The sequence below is a fragment of the Nymphalis io genome, chromosome 17 (assembly GCF_905147045.1).
Source record: "Nymphalis io chromosome 17, ilAglIoxx1.1, whole genome shotgun sequence".
Lineage (NCBI taxonomy): Eukaryota > Metazoa > Arthropoda > Insecta > Lepidoptera > Nymphalidae > Nymphalis > Nymphalis io.
Genome location: NC_065904.1, coordinates 4451372 through 4468627, shown reverse-complemented (window position 1 = coordinate 4468627; position 17256 = coordinate 4451372). Strand labels below are relative to the sequence as shown.

The 17256-nt window shown below is 29.3% G+C and overlaps 1 protein-coding gene across 9 annotated transcripts in view; it reads right to left on the bottom strand.

The window, feature by feature from the left end:
* The window catches only part of LOC126775077 (potassium/sodium hyperpolarization-activated cyclic nucleotide-gated channel 2), a 246944-nt gene that overhangs the window by 46634 nt on the left and 183054 nt on the right, over nt 1-17256 (bottom strand). Inside the window, exon 1 of one of the 9 annotated variants that reach the window (XM_050496824.1) lies at nt 1578-1810. The exons of the other annotated variants lie outside the window; for them this stretch is intronic. Coding sequence (XP_050352781.1) covers nt 1578-1653 — 76 coding nt within the window. The 5' untranslated portion in view covers nt 1654-1810. Of the gene's footprint in view, nt 1-1577; nt 1811-17256 lie in introns of those variants that run through there. 9 annotated transcript variants of the gene reach the window in all.

The window sequence follows — 17256 nt, the reverse complement described above, 5'->3', positions numbered from 1 at the left end:
ACCTTCTACTTGCGAGTCGTAAAATTTTTAAATAATTTTTAATATAATATTAAATAATCAAAATACGTTTTAAGAACCAATCACTATTAAATTGTTAACATTTAACTAAGTGACCTTGTTAAATAAGGAAAAAAAACAAAGTTAATTTTGTAAGCGGTTAAGATAGATAATTGGCATGGTTACTACTCGTATTATTTATATAAGTTAGAATTTTCTACCTTTTTACATACCGTTAATTCTAATCCCAAAAAATATTATTCTGATGAGACATTTTAGGAGTTATTATTAACCTTCTGGCAATGGTCACAACTTATTTAGCAATAATTACGGAAGAAAATAATTTAAGAGAAAGAAATTTCTATCTCATCGCAGTAGTGCTAGTAAATAAAAATACAGATTATCTAAACAATAAAATAATATTAATTAAAGTAAGAATATCCGAATTTTAATTTCGTCTCGTGGAATTTAACTTTGTCATTGTATGACGTATGATATGTGTACAATAAAAGTGCTAAGAATAGTACTACTTATATAATAGTAACTTTAAGCTTATATTTTTAAATATATCGCAGATAAAGTATTAAAAAAGTTATGGAATTACAGCGTATGGCACTTTTTTCATCTTCTAAATACTAATAAAACTTCTTCAGATAGCAAATTGTACGTCTATCAGTAATTATATCAAGAATCACCTGGTCATGATTAAAAAATTTTTTTATTTGTATACACTTAAGGTCTTTTAATTTTTAAAATAACATTGAAGTAGTTGTTAAGAACTTACAATAATATTTTAAGACGAAAGCATAATAAGTTCGTACTATTAAGTTGGGAACTTATATATATTATAATCATCATAAACATAGACGCGTTTCTTTGGAATGTACGCTGATAACTAGTAGTATATAACTGCATGTACGCTTGAAAACTGATATGAAGCTTATATAGCTTCTACTTTACTTGATCTTTAATCCGTAATATACTTTACACGCTAGACGGTAGCTCTTTGAATGTGCCCTAGGAAAACTTCCTCTATTTTGTTTTTGTTTTTAATTTAAACGCTTCAATAATTGAAGTGTTCCATGTTGTTATAAAACAAGACAATATATATTTAGTTAGGATATATTCCGTTCCATTTTGTAAAACAAAGTGGAATTGTGAATGATTTATTCATAGTTTTAGTTATTTATTTTTAAATTATCACTATATATTATAAAAACTAGTAACAATATAAATGCCTTTTCTGTTACTAATAATATTCTAATCCTATCACAGGTCACAGTTTGAACTAGATCGTATATCTGCGAAACATTTCTAGAAAGTTGTAGTAGACATGCGCGTGAGTAGGTATGCTTTCAATCACTCCCGTCCGCTGCAGGACATTCTATAAATCTCATTCATATTGTTGTTAACGAACTAAATTAGCTTCAAGCACTCGTACGCTTCCAGTTCGAAGGTTTCCAGTTATAAATAGATGGACTACATCGGCAATAACGTATTTAAATTTTGTTATAATATAATTCCGTACAAATAAATCGTTGTGTGTATTACTAATCGATCGAGATCGTTAGCTTACTCACTTTCGCGGCTGGCCAGTCCACATGTGTACTTCCTCAGTTTATGGAACAAGTAATTTGTGAATCCCGCACAGCACATATTGAAAGTTTTGAATCGCAACGCGGACGTCAGCTCGTGATTGGTGACAGCGTCATTTTTGTGTTGTGATGTGAGCGGCGCGAGCGGCGGCGGGCGGGAGAGGCGTACGCGACCGGTCGTCGCACATATCGCGATACAATTGACCGAGCTCAACGTGAATGCACGCTACGGCGCCCCCGAAAATAATATGCACCGAGCTTTACCATGTACTTCGAACCGGGGCCGCCAAACGGCTGCCTGGGCCCGCTATTCAACATCTACTGACATTTTTTTCATTCAATTCAGCAATTAAAGTCAATAACAGACTAAATTTAAAGCGATCGCCGCTATTCGTTAATTGTTAACCACAAACAATTGCGTTAACTGCAAGTTTTCCTATAATGACTATAAATTAAAGATTTACTTTATTTGGATTTAAAAATAAATTCGGTTATATGAATAGTGCATTTCATTCATGAAAATGTTTTCTTTTTTTTTATTTATTTGTCAAAATATTAGTATTTTTTGCGCTATAGAAAGTCTTGAGGTCTAGCTATTGTTATTTTTTCAAATAATTATTTAACGTCCTCATAACACGCTACTTAACTCAATCAATTTCGCTATATTGTTTATAAGAATTTTAGCGATTAATACTCATTAAAAAAAAAAAAATTTACATCAAAGTGAATTTCATGCTTCATTAGCGTGTGGTATTTATTATTCTTTGAGACATGAAAATAAATAAATTTTTGAAAATAAAGTAAATTATTATAAAGTATATTTAAAATATATTTGTGTGCAAATTAACTGAACGTAAACTCGATGTTAAAACTTAAAAATAATTATATTATGTAATGTTGAATTTCATAAAATAGATTACAGTTTTGAAAACTTCATTGTTACGATAAAGATTTATAGAAACGGTTGAAGCACTTTATAATAAGTCGAATATGCCTCGATATGTTTTATTCCAATTTTTATATTTATAGCAGCAAAATGCGGATATGTGTTAGCATTCGACGTTTGATCGGGTGCGTATTTAGGTCAGAATAAAGCAAAGTAACATGAATAAATGTAGGTTAAGTACATGTGTATGTGTGTATGATCATTAGATTTACGAACTATTTGATGCATTTTTTTCTGCGTTGAGTACTTTCGGTTTTGTGGACTTTCAATCACGAGAAGTATCTAATAAGTGTTATTTTCTGTTGTTAATAGAAATCATTCAATGATTTAAAAAAGATACGTAACCTAAACACAACTACATGAGTTGCAATAAGTTCAATGCTTATAGTTTTTATTTCGATAGTTGTTAATTATTTATCTCATTAATATATTCAAAGATATTTTAAAATACAGATTAGATATAGTTATTGTTTAAATATTTGTATTTTTTAGTTATTATTTTAAAAGAACGTTTTATTCACAGCAAAATAAGCTGGAAAATTTATATCTCTGTGGCTGTTACAAGCATTTTTCAATCTTCGTCTCATTCGATCTTCGATTGGAAAAAAGAGATAATATTGCATAGATAAATAATGAAGTCTTACATTGTCTGATTGGATGAATTTCATTCGTGTCAATATAATATGTAGAATTCGGTAAGTAAAATGACGTCAAACACAAAAAGTTCTTTTTTAAATTATATAATCTATAGAACAAAAAATGTTAGTTTGTTAGTATTTATTAACATTGCAATGGCAATTTATGAATATCTCTTAATCATTTAGTGAAGTTATTTAAATTTTACGTAACAATATTCGACTTTGAGTTGAACTTTGCGAATTTATTTATTGCCTTAGGACCCAATTAATTTGAGCACCGGTCTGGTAAATTCGACCAACAGTTTTAATGTTTTAGTCGTACAAACTTGGTTACGGTAAGTTGGGAACAGTTTTAGTTCGGAAAAGAGTAATTGGATATTCACTTGAAGTTTACTAGTACTTTGGATACGAGTACTTTGGATGGCTAAACACAAAAAAAATAATAATAACGTCATAGCAATTAATTTTAATAAAATTTTAATTTACTTTGCGGGATTATTAAAACATATCGACAAAATCAAAATAAAACAAACATAATGTAGTTTCAGGAATAAGAAATAAGGATTTATGTAGTTAATATATACCTAATAGATTATTATTTAAATATAAAAGGTCCATTCCGGATAACGAATCCATTACTTTTTTTTATTTCCATTGTTTACTTTATGCGATTGTTAACACGTGTGTGAACAGCGCACAAGAAAATAAAAGTGATGTATTGTTCGCGTCACTATACAATTAATGTTTAGGAGAAATATAATGGGCGGTAACATTCTAGAAAAACTACAATGTTTATATAAATCCTGTCTTTATTATTAAACTTATAAATTCATTTTCAAATTAATAACACGTGAATCTTAAGCGAAGATTGCGGATACAAATCTTGCATTAACCTTTTTTATATTTGCAATAGCGCATGATCGTTTTAAAAGTATTTTCGATTTGACGAAAAGTTATAAATTGCTCAAGGCAAAGCCTATTTCATATGTGAGACATTGTTTCGACGTACTTATATTAGATATGGGTATATCTTTAGTAGTAATGGTTGCAACTTAAATTGCTTCGATCAAATTGATTCAGAATTATGTGATTCTATCGTGCATGCCCTCAAAACTATCTTTAAACGAATTTCTTGAAATAAATCACCAATTTCTATAAACTATTTAGATTCTGTAATTGACGTAGGGATATCGATTAATATTAGTGTTCGCCCAGTGGTCGAATTTCGATCATAATCAACATTGAAAATTTAAGGAAAAAAAATAACAACTTTTTTTTCAATTTGTTTAATTTTTTTATTGATAAAACTAAAGCTCCTCAAAACAAAAAAAAAAAAAAAACATTTGACAAACAAAGAAAAATAATTTTTCTTCCCTCTATTTGATTTATGTCATTCAAGACCCATTATTTCTTTTTTATATAAAATTATTCAATCCTCGTATTTTATATATGTAAATTACGACATTTCGCATATATAAATAATATATGACTTACTAAATTTACAAGTCTTATATATTCCCTTATCATGTATCAGTGTATTTTGTTGGTTATTTAAATAATTAAATTATTGTAGGTAGTAAACTATAGTAATGAAAAATTTTTGACGGGCTAAAATTTAATATTAACATCAAAAGATATACTTTTATAAGGAAATTAAATTCAGGTACTTTAAGTTTCTTATAAGACCAAATATCAATCGCGGGAAAAAAGTAGCTGGACATTGCTTATAATTTTTTTATAAATATATTTGAAGACTAAAATAGCTTTAAATAATCGCGTTTTCATGACATGTTCATGACAATAGAATGCGTTTGAATGTTTCCGTTTCAAACAATTGAATAATATTTCTGTCTCGCGGACAGTGAATGTAATTTGGTTTTGATTTGTCATCAAATAATGTCATATTTTGTATTGACATTGTGATGACAGTTTTTAAAACGTATATTATTCTATACTATATATATTTCATATAATTATTCATGAATCCCAACTTGTTATTTATAATATAATTATAATTAGTATGAATGATTCAATGTCGAGGTTCAATAGCAAACTTTGAACGTTCTTTTTATATATATTTATATGTACCATATTCTTATATTAAGTATTACTTAAATAGATTTACATTATATTGCGTTAAATTTTTTTAGCGTTAGATGAAAATATGCCACACGTTTATCCACCAATCTCTTTTGAAGACGCATATTAGAATAACCTTTAGAACTACTCCTCAAAGCGAGAGTAGAGGAGACCTTAGCCCAGAAGTGGGACATTTATAGGCTGTTATAGTTTATTATTTATTATTTCACATTTGTAACAGATAATATTGTTTTACAAGTGAAGTTTTTTCACTTCAATATACTTCAATCATTTCATTTATTTAATTGCAATATATTTAAGACAGATAAAAAACAAAACTAAAATTATCCATGCATTTTAACAAAACATACATACATCCCAATTTTAGTAAAAAAAAAAATAATAATTTCGCATTAATTGTTCGGAAATCGTATAAACGAACTGCCATTTTTCAATTACACCATCATTATTACAATCAAGAGTGTTGTGCTTGTGGGCGAATTCATTTGTTTTTATGAACCAGGAAAGCGACAACTTGAGGAATTATTCTAATTCGCTTAAATGGAAACATCCTTGTCCTCGTGTTTGATACACTTTGCTGTATTTTCTTGTATTTATCCAAAAAACACCGCCTGCTAATTTGTAGGTACGAGTATAAGAATATTCCTTTAGAAGGACTAATATTTTTACTTATCCCTTCGATTAAGTGTAAAGCTTGTGCTATGAGTGGGGATTAAAATAGCCTAAGGTACCGAACCTGCGATTTTTATATTGCTAAGCTGGTAATTAAGTACACTAAAATGACGATTCAATAACATCGTTAATAGGATGCTGTTCTTTACAAACATACGGGTCAAATACATCTGATAAATTCTCAATTTGGATAGTAATATTTGTAGAAGCATATTTTTCGTTTTTATTTTATGTTTCGTTGACCAATTATTAAATTTATTGTAATGGTCCTAAAATGAAATGTGTTAGTTATTACAGTTTGATTTAATTTACATACCTACTAACTTTATCAAAATACTACCATGTTAACAATATTTTTAATAACAGTAACAGTACAGTAACAGCCTGTTAACATCCCACTGTTGGGCTAAGGCCTCCTCTCCGTTTTGAGGAGAAGGTTTGGAGCTTATTCCACCACGCTTCTCTAATGCGGGTTGGTAGAATGCGGCATAATTTTAATGAAATTAGACACAAGCAGGTTTCCTCACGATGTTTTCCTTCACCGTCAAGCACGAGATGAATTATAATCACAAATTAAGCACATGAAAATTCAGTGGTGCTTGCCCGGGTTTGAACCCACGATCGTCGGTTAAGATTCACGCGTTCTAACCACTAGGCCATCTCGGCTTTTTATTTTTAATAACAAATCCTTTAAAAGTCAATGACAACATTATTATATATTCAAGTTTGATTGTAAATAATGCAAGTTATATATACTAATTTGTAAGTTGAGTCGAGAGGGCAAAGTGGTTGGAAGGCTTGAAATCAATCGACGATTGCGGGTTCAAACCCTGTCTGGATTTGGATTTAACTAAATTTTTAAATTACTTATTTTGTGTTCATATTTAATTGCGTGCTCGGCGAAGAAAAAAAAACTACTAAATGTGTATCAATAAACCCGCATTGAAGCAGCTTGGTAGGCTACGCTCCAAACCTTCTCAAAGGCAGAGCAGTCTTTATATAAGCTGTTGTATATTTGCAGTCTGTTACTTTAATTATAAACGAGTGTCCATTACAACTGCGTATGACTTATCCTTCCGTGTGGTCAACTCAAGGTTTCCTGACGATGTTATAATTATATAATATATATAATATTCTGCTATAAATTCATATTTTAATATCGATTGTCTTCCTATATTACTTGCTCCATGCCTTTTTTTCTGATGTATTTATTATAAGTCAAATATCTTGCAATATCTGTAAAGTGTAAGCGTCTAATTGTAGTTATTTGCAGAAAACTTTTTAAGTAAATATTATTTTTATAATTATTAATGTTGTGTGACAAATAAATTGAAATAAATTGTATTTTTTTACATTCTTTTAAATTTTTTTAAATATGACAATGTTAATATGGTCAGTTAAATCTGATTACGCAAATAACTAAGAAGAAGTGTACCAATAAAAATTAACATAACTAATGTTCTAAAAATCCGTTTGAGATAAGCAGACTTCTACACCGTTTGACCAATCATCTGGCAGCTAATTAGTTGGCAAATATATTTTTTCTATATATTCTACAAGCTAATCAAATTAATAGGAATTGCAACGCACGCTGGGCATTACCTAGTACGTTATAAAAAAGCATCATAAAAAAACGTATCGAAAGTTCCAGAACAACCAAATATTTAGTGTATAATACGTTTGCGTTTCGAATTTAACTTCAATGACTGTGTTTCAGTTCAAAGAAATTCGTCTTGAACTTGAAACCTGTGTTATCATTTCAACGTGTTATGTGTAGTAAATTAGATACACACGTCACGCGCACATGTTCCGACAATTTTGAAATAATCTAGGTATTGCATGTAATAATTTGTGTGATATTTATGATTTACTTATTAAAAATTGATGTTTATAAGTAAATAAGCGATATTTATTACACTTTTATGAAGCGTGATAATATGAATTTATTGTGTGCTAATCTTACGACCTGGGTTTGATTTCGTGCTGAGATGATAGTATCTGTTTTTATTAATAAAATAAAACATTTTCTGGTGAGTCAGTGTAACTATAAGGGAAATGACATCTTAATTAAGGATTTTGGCGCATTGGCCATGTAAGGAATGGTTAATATTTCTAATTTTAAGATGTACAGTAGTCAATTATAATTCCATTCGTCGCATCTATCGGTACAAAATGTCGCAATATCTATGCGACTAACAGAAATCCAAGATTATCATTGTCATTATACACCGTGATTTTTTTGAATGAAAGTTCTAAAACTCGTTACAATAAATTACCGACTTTTACAGTACAGTTACAGTAGAAATAAACTCACATAATTGAAATGTCATGTACTAGGTCTCGATATGATCTTCAATTTTTTTATAGTACAGGTAGGCGGATGAGGCCACCTTATGATAAGTGGTCACCGACGTCCATAGACATTGGAATTGTAAGAAATGTTAACCATCACTTACATCGCCAATACGCCACCAAACTTGGGAACTAAGGTGTTACTTCCCTTGTCCTGTAATTATACTGGTCAACTCACCCTTCATACCGGAACACAACAATACTAAGTACTGCTGTTTTAGGGTAGATTATCTGATGAGTGATACCTATCCAGACGAGCTTGCACATAGCCCTACCACCAGTAAATCAGGCGACATATTGGTTTTGTTTTTAACAAAATCTTATAAAATTGCTGTCTCACTAAAAGTCGAAAGTTGTAGACGCGTCAGACAGAACGATCGATTATTGTAAGTCTACGTATGTAAAGATACAAATTTTATTCGATGTTATAATAAACGTTCAAAATCACCGGATGGTCTGCGGGGAATAATAACGTATCGGGGTTGTATGTAAATAATTTAATATTTTATAAGTAATTGTGTTTAAATTAAATTAAAACACATTTAACGATACAGACATATAACGAACAGATATAACACATATATTGAACAGATTAAAAATAAATAACCTATTCAACAGGTAAATAATCAAAAGGTTGGTTGTTTTTATTAAGAGTTCTTATCACGTTTTTCAAATGCGTAAGATACAAATCCAGATTTGTTTTACGATTATAAACGATAAAGTTTCTGAGTTGTGATGTTTATTACGTCATCACAGGCGGATGAATTTAAATTAAATCTATCATACAGATAACATATGGACGGATTTAAATGGAGCTTGCCTAAATTTGACCTTTTAAAATAAAAAAAATACATGTTGTAGTTAAAAATCTGAATCCAGCAATGCAAACACCATTCCAGGCTTAGCAAATTATTCTAATAAAATTTAATACGTTTGCCTGTTTTGACTGCATTAAAAAGAATGATAATGTTTATTACTCCCGTACGTATGGATATTTGTTTAGCTTATGGTTTCCGGAACAACCTGGGTCTGCTATTAATCTTAGCCTTACTGACTTTGCAGCTGTATGTACTCGTATAAGGCTTGCAACAGATTTATTTCATCTTACATCAAGAGCTTATCTTTAAATCTATATTTTATAAGATTTCAACCTCTGTTTAAACATTAAGTTATTACGTTTATTTCACTTAAATTTATTATACTAAAATAGTTATAAAATACTTATCAATGATTGAGCAAAAACATTAATGATGATATTTAGCTTTATACTTATGTATATAACCTAAGGGTTTTTAATTTGATAAAATATGATACACATAAAATGGTTTGTATGTAAATGTGTCTCTTTAAATGTGATGATTAAATTGCGTGACCGTTTATTTCATCAACTCGTATAACGAAACTTCCAGATTACACTCATTACACGTATATTATACATCTTTTCGGGATGTACACTGTACGGTTCACCGTTCTATGAATTGTTTTATATTATCATTGACCAATAAGTATATTTTTTATTGGGTTTGTATTTAATTAAAAATAAGAGTCATCGATGTTGGTTCACGCAATACACAACATCTAAACTTGACAGGACTACAAATAAAAAAGTATAAGCCTACAAATGTTCCACGCCTAGGCAAAGGCTTCTCTGACGCCTATTATTATTAATTGCTGTTCTTTCATTTGATTGTATGGGTTAATTTTAAAATTTCATCTCTGATCAAACATTAATAAAATCACGAAATATTTTCTAATCTGTTTTTTGATTTACAATATGTAATGCTTCGAGTATGTTTCTGAGTATTGAATATCTGTTGCATGTCTAAATAAATAGATCAGATAAATAGATTGGAATTTTGAACTTTAGCTTTGAATAAAATATTTTTTTACATGAATGCTCAAAGGTTTAATAATTAAAATTATATCTAAAGAAAGAAAGATGTATTGTAATACATATGAAAGGCTATCAAGCGCACACAACGTTTCTTAAGATGTGACAGCCTTTTGTTCTTATTTATTTTGAAAATCATCTGTTATCTGTCTCTTTAGACGACGTAAAAAAAAGTAGAGAGGTAATTAATTCAATTCATTCATTTCTTTAAACACAAGATAAAACGTATAACATATGGTATAGACCATTGTTAGTATTTGTTTTTTTGTTAAATGGATTTTTTTGTAATTTTATAAGAATGTAATATCATTAAGCGTGCGAAATAAATAAAACCGATATAAAGAATTCGAGTAAATCTGAATAAAAATCAGCATAAGGAAATGACCTTGTAATTACGGCCGTGGTCTTTGAGTTTTTTTAGGAAGTCATGGGAATGTCCGTACTATGACCCCTATCACATTTAGTTCAAAAATTTGATTATACAGAATCATAAACTACTACTTGGTTAAACCATTTCCTATTTTGTTAAAATTTAATTTAATTTGAATATTAAAATAAGGTCAATGACAGGAAGACAAAATATTAATGTTCATTAAAAGTAAATATCGGTATATGAACATTTTATTCATGTTAATATTGAATTAAATGAAGTTTAAAGTAATAAAGCCGATATAATGATAATAATAATTATTCTTATAGTTAAAATGTATTTATTTAATTTAATCCAGTTTTTATAACTTATCTCAATTTGTTGATGTAAAATTCGATTGTTTGTTGATTGTTGATTCGATCGATAAAATTATATATATATATATATATATATATATATTTATGATATTTTTATTACTTTGTTTTAAAATAAATATATTAATGTATTATTAAATATACTAATATATATAATGTCAATTTTCTTACGGTGACAAGAGGCATAATAAACAATGAGTAATAATTTAATATATAATTATATACAAATTTAGTATGTATTTGAGTCCTTTAGGCTTGCTTCAGTAGCCATTGTTCGTTCTTGGTATTGTTACCGACTGTTACATTAAATATTAAAGATCACAAGGACGGAGAGATCCGTTCAGAGGCTGGCAGATAAATATTTAAGGACCTCGTTTTGAATGGAACCGTATTTCTTAGTTTTACGTTCGAAGGGTATTCTCCTATTGATCTGACTTAATCGATATATAAAGCTGTTACGTGTAATATGCATATATTGTTATAATATTTGTAGTATTTGTGTGTAATATGTAGAAGCTCCTATGAAATATGAATACTGGATGTATTCGTAAAACTCAAATTTTACAGGTTATATATCTTCAACGAATCATTATTATGACTATCTTATGATATCATTCTCGGTGGTTAAAGAAAAAATTGTAAGGAAATCTCCACACTTCCTCCTCGTGATTAAAAGAAAGCTTTAGAGTCCAGCAGTGGGACTTTTTCAAGATGTTACTTGATTTTAATAATTTTTATAGTGTTTTATTGATGGATAAAACTGAGCCAAGATAACCTTGTAATATAAAGGTTTCCGTTAAATAGTTTTTAATGCGTTATTTATATTTAAAAATCATTATGATTTTTAAATATAATTTTTTCTAAGACATGTACATGTATATCCGCTGAAGCGCAGTTGAGCGCCGTAGTGGATTAGCATCAAATCCGTCAACTTAAGAAGACGCCTCTAACAAGTAAAAATAATTTACGAGTCAGTTTGTTATTTTTTTCAACTAAGGCTTTGGAGCCTTAAAGCTTAAAGATCAGATTAAGAAAGGAGTAAAGAATTTTTGTTTTATATAATTTATTTGCGATTATGGGCAACGCGAATGTTGGGTAAAGATCTGCTTTTTGATTATTTCCATATTTCTTTTTGACCTAATTTATAAGCTAGTATATAGTGAAGTTGAATAACTGGTGCAATATAATTAGTACATCATTTATATTTAACTTCAAATTGAATTTAATATAAGTTAATTTACATTGTGAAAATATTTAAGCCCATCTTGAACTTTTTTTATAATATTATGGCCCTTCTATTTATAAAAAGTATTTTTTATCAAATAATTAATTCATTTACGTATTTTTTTTTTTAATTGGTACAAGACTTCAATTTTTTTATCAACTATTAAACTTAAAATCTTAGATTAAATTAAACATGACAATTTTTTTAGAATAAGTTTTTCTTAACAACATAAAGTAATGTTTAAAATAGTGTGTCCGGAACGCATAATGAGTACAATGGAACGTAAAATGTCTATATTATACACAAGTAAATAATCACTGTAAGTTACAACTAAATTAGAGAAATTGAACACGACAAACAAAAGTAGGTTTTGTTTTATATAATAAATAAAAAATACCTATATAAATAATTAATTATCTGGGTCTGTGCACCAGCAAACGCGCGCGCGTATATGTATGGAAAATAGAAAAAATCTATCTACCTTACTTTCACTTAATACCTCGAAATTGAAAATTAATTTAAATGTTACATGGAATGTTCTATTATGTCATATGAGTATGTCAACAAGCGCGTTTGAATGTGGATGGCAAGAAAAATACCGACAAAATAACCTCAATTAACTGTATTAGAAATAACAAATGCAGGAAGGGTTAAGTTACTGACTTAGTTGACTTATGTTCTTTCTAATAAGCCTCACTAAATTTCTTTCAATTTCTTTTCTTGCCTATATTTGTTTTTTCCGAACCGGTGGTAGCTTTTACTTTGATTAACAATAAGTCAATAATGCTTTTATATTATAATAGTTTATTTGCATAAAACATGATAGTATACATTTTAACATACACATGTCTAGTCACATAAATGGCATGCACATCTTCTTAGAGATATTCTTATTCTTATAAGCTCATATTTAATGATAGAACACGAGTTGATTAACATTGCAGGCTTAAAGCTACGTAATCAACATCAGTTTTTTTTTCGGTGACTGGCACACACTATCCTTCATAGAGTATTAAGATAACCTATGTTGGTTGTGTGTGTAAGGTGATTGAATAAATAAATTTGAATTGACCTTTATAAAGACACATTAAAACGTAAAACACGTTACGCTGATGCTGAAAACCTTAAAAGAAAAAATTAAAAGAAAAACAAAAAATGTTTTGTTTTTCTTTTAAATATAAACGCGTGTTAATATATCCTTATTACATAATTAAATAATATTTAAATATAATTACTCAAACTTGTAGATATAAAGTTAAAAAATGATAAGTCACGATGTCGGATAGATTTATTACGATAGCTTATGTAAAAAATATTTCTAAAAATATCTCTTTCTTAATTTATTGAGCAATAATTGACAATATTTAGATTTAATAAAATAAAAATAAAACCTTGATGGTTTTAAACAGATTAAGCGGATTGGTTTCGTTCAGAAACTTTTGTCAGAGTATATTAAAGTTTTTAACGTATTTCACTGTTCGTAGACTAAATTTAAAAACATATGGCTTATTGTAGTATGTATAGTTATTTTTTACTTTTAAACTCCTATATAGCAACAATAATAATAAAATATGTATATCTCGGATTGCAGACAAGCATTGTGCTGGTGAAGCGGAGCATAAATTAATTAAGTTTTTAATAGATAAATATATTTTTCTTTTTATTTATTTTTTATAGGCAGACGCGCAAATGGTCTACCTGAAAGTAAGTGGTCACCACTACTCATAGACATTGGCGAGGTAAGAAATAATAACCATTCCATCCATTCCATCTCAATGCGCCACTAACCTTGGGAACTGAAATGTTATGTCCCTTGTGGCTGTGATTACACTGGCTCACTCACCCTTCAAACCGGAACGCAACAATGCTAAGTATTACTGCTTAGCGGCAGAATATCTGATGTTTGGGTGGTACTCACCCAGACGGGCCTACACAAAGTCCTACCACGAGGTAACAAAGCTCTACCACTAGGTACAAAGCCCTACCACAAGATACAAAGCCCAACGACCTGGTGGTGGTAGGGATTATTAAGGTAACTTGTAAAATATTTTCTGTAACAAAGCGTATAGTTAGTATTTGTTGATTTTCAAGCATTAACATAACTATGTCATCTTATCGGTGGAAAAGAGTTATTAATGATTTTCTTGTCGGTTCTTCACGGTAGAATTTATATTCTGAACCGTTGGTAGCATTAGATTTATACTAATATTCTAAGTGCAAAAGTAACTTTGTCTGTCTGGACTATAACCTGTAACCATTGGACTGAATTGAAATGATAAAATTTGGTATGAGGCATGCTTGAAACCTAAGGAAGGATATAGACTACTTTTTTAAGCCTAACACTTACACCTCCAAAGGCGAGCGAAGCCGCGGGCGAAAACTAGTTCAATATAATTATGGAAAAAGGTATAGTATTTATGTTCAAAAGTCCTTAAAAAACATTCCCAGTAAATTAATCCACGAAATGATCTAAAAATATTTTATGAGCCTCCAAAAAAGTTTAATTAGATGTAAATATTTCAAGATGTTACTGGTTTAAGCAGCGATGAGTGATATGTTGCTTAACATTAGGCACGTGTCTTGGAGAGCAATTAACGTCATCGATCTTATTATTTATCATTTGAATATCGAGTGATGCACGCTTATTGTCATTGAACCGTGATGATTTGGTTAGGTCCATATCATCTATTAAGTATTTATCTTTATGAACCATTTTAAAGTACAGGTTTAGCTTAATTTTGAAACGTTTTAAAATTATTATTATTATTTTTTTTTATTTAAATAAACAAGGCTGATTTTAGGTGGACCCTTGCCCAAAAGATTGGCTTATACTATAAATTTTCGACCTTAGGATCTAATATGTTTATACCTTATGCATGTTATTGTATTGGCTCATTCACCCACGAAGTATTTAATTAATGTGTCATTATACTCAATATATTTTAAGAAAATGCATTAATACACAATGGCGTCGGTCATTCAGAATTTATGATAGTTTTTAAGTAAACCTGTATCTCGGTATATTCTTTTTACTCCTTCTACAAATAGATTTACATAATATATAACAAATCAATTACATTGAAAAAATACAAAGAAATTAACAGCCAGTACTTAGAACTTATAGTGTGTATGTGTGCACGTATTGTTTATGTGTGTGGTATGTACCCCAATGAGCCTACTAGCATACCTCGAGTATAAGTAAAATCCATGTACTGTCTGAATATTTACCCTGAGGATTTCATGCTAAAGCGTATTAGGTACGTTCATAAGTACGGTAATGCATAATATATTTAGAGCTAGTTGAGAATAAAATACTCCATTTTTAGTAAAATAAAATATGATGATATAAACACAGGTTGTATGAAAAATAAAAAATAAAGCTTAACTTAACGGACCTACATTAACTTTCGTTATAAAGGTCATATTTAATTTATTGTACTCTAATCCTTATTACTCGTAGTTAAGACCGTTTATTGTTTACGTCATCTTGTATATTTTTTGTCATGATCATAATAATCGGCTTCATTCTGCATTAAATATTTTGCTTAATCATTGAAACCTATTATTTTCCTAAATTGTATAAAGTTGTCAAGACCTAAACGACCATTAGTTTTATTTGAGTCCGTCTTTTTGTTTATTCGGGGTAATATTAAAATAAGCTTAAAAATTCATGCTATTAATTATGATTATATATAAATTTAACGCGGGTAAAATTGCGGGGCAAAGCTAGTCATGATAAACTTACTCTTTTAAGTTCGAATAGGAGTATGGGAGTCGTCACTGTCTAGTCGGCAGTTATCATCATCTTTTATTTAAATACATATATATGTAATTATGTACAAGTAATAATGTGGCAAATGCACATTATTATGATAAACCACATCCGCCGTCATTTTAATAGGTATATAACATTTTAAAAATATATATATACTTTGATTATAATTATGTCTATTACGTAATTCTTCGTAAATACCAAAAAATACCGAAACAGAAAGTCCACGTACCGAAATTAAATACAAAAAAACAGCAATATCATTTATTTATTTTAAATAAAGTAATAACTTTATCTCTATCAATGAATCTTTTGGCGACGAAAGAGTTATTTTAATATTAAAATATATATTACACTTTTTGATATGGCACCTCGAATAAACCGGTACGACAACCATACTTGGCAGACTGCCTGCCGCCATTTGGTAAGGACACGTCGTATAATGCTAACAAAATAAAAATCTTTTTAATATCTGTTTACAATTTTAAAAAACTTTAATAATATTAAAATTAAAAAATATAAAATGAATGTCATATTTATTGTTTAAACATCGATATACTCATTAAATATATGTACGTATATTAGTAAGAACACAATACTGTATTTAATTTAAAAGTTGCGTCCGTCATTACATGTCTGTTCATTTATCACGTCTATTACACGGTCCATAAAAACAACATAAGTTATTAATCTGTTTGTGTACTTGTTTTACTAAATGCACTTCCTCATATTCTTATTTACAAGGTCAATAATTAAATTATCTTATCTGGCTGTGACAGTAAGGTGAAAAGGTCTTACATTTATATATAGGTATATAAAAATAATACGCATGGACATATAAACGCATATATAAATATGGATGCTGGTGTATACGGTTGAGATTGACAGACTTCGACACCGTTTGACCGATTATAATGAAGGCTAGCATTTTTATATGTATGCCTTTATGGAGAAAGTTTTTATACAAAATCTTTTTATAACTCGCCACTAGATGGCGCTACATTACATAAACTTCAATACTGTTAAAGTAATAACTATGACGATTGGTAAATCCTCAGTACAGTGGAACCTGGAAGTTAACAGTGTTTGCGCTTCCTTGTCTCGAAAAATTCGTAAAGCCTATGGTCTTGCGCCTGATCCCTACACGGATCGGATTGCAGTCAAATCGGATTATGAGAGAAGAGAGGGAATAGAGAGTTCTCTTGTTTTTGCGCATACACTTGTGCAGTATAATATGTCTTGCGCAGTTGGCTAGGTATTTATATAATTTCTCCTAAGAGAGAAAGAGGAGTAGTTCCTTTGCCAAATTCAGTCAGGAGGACGT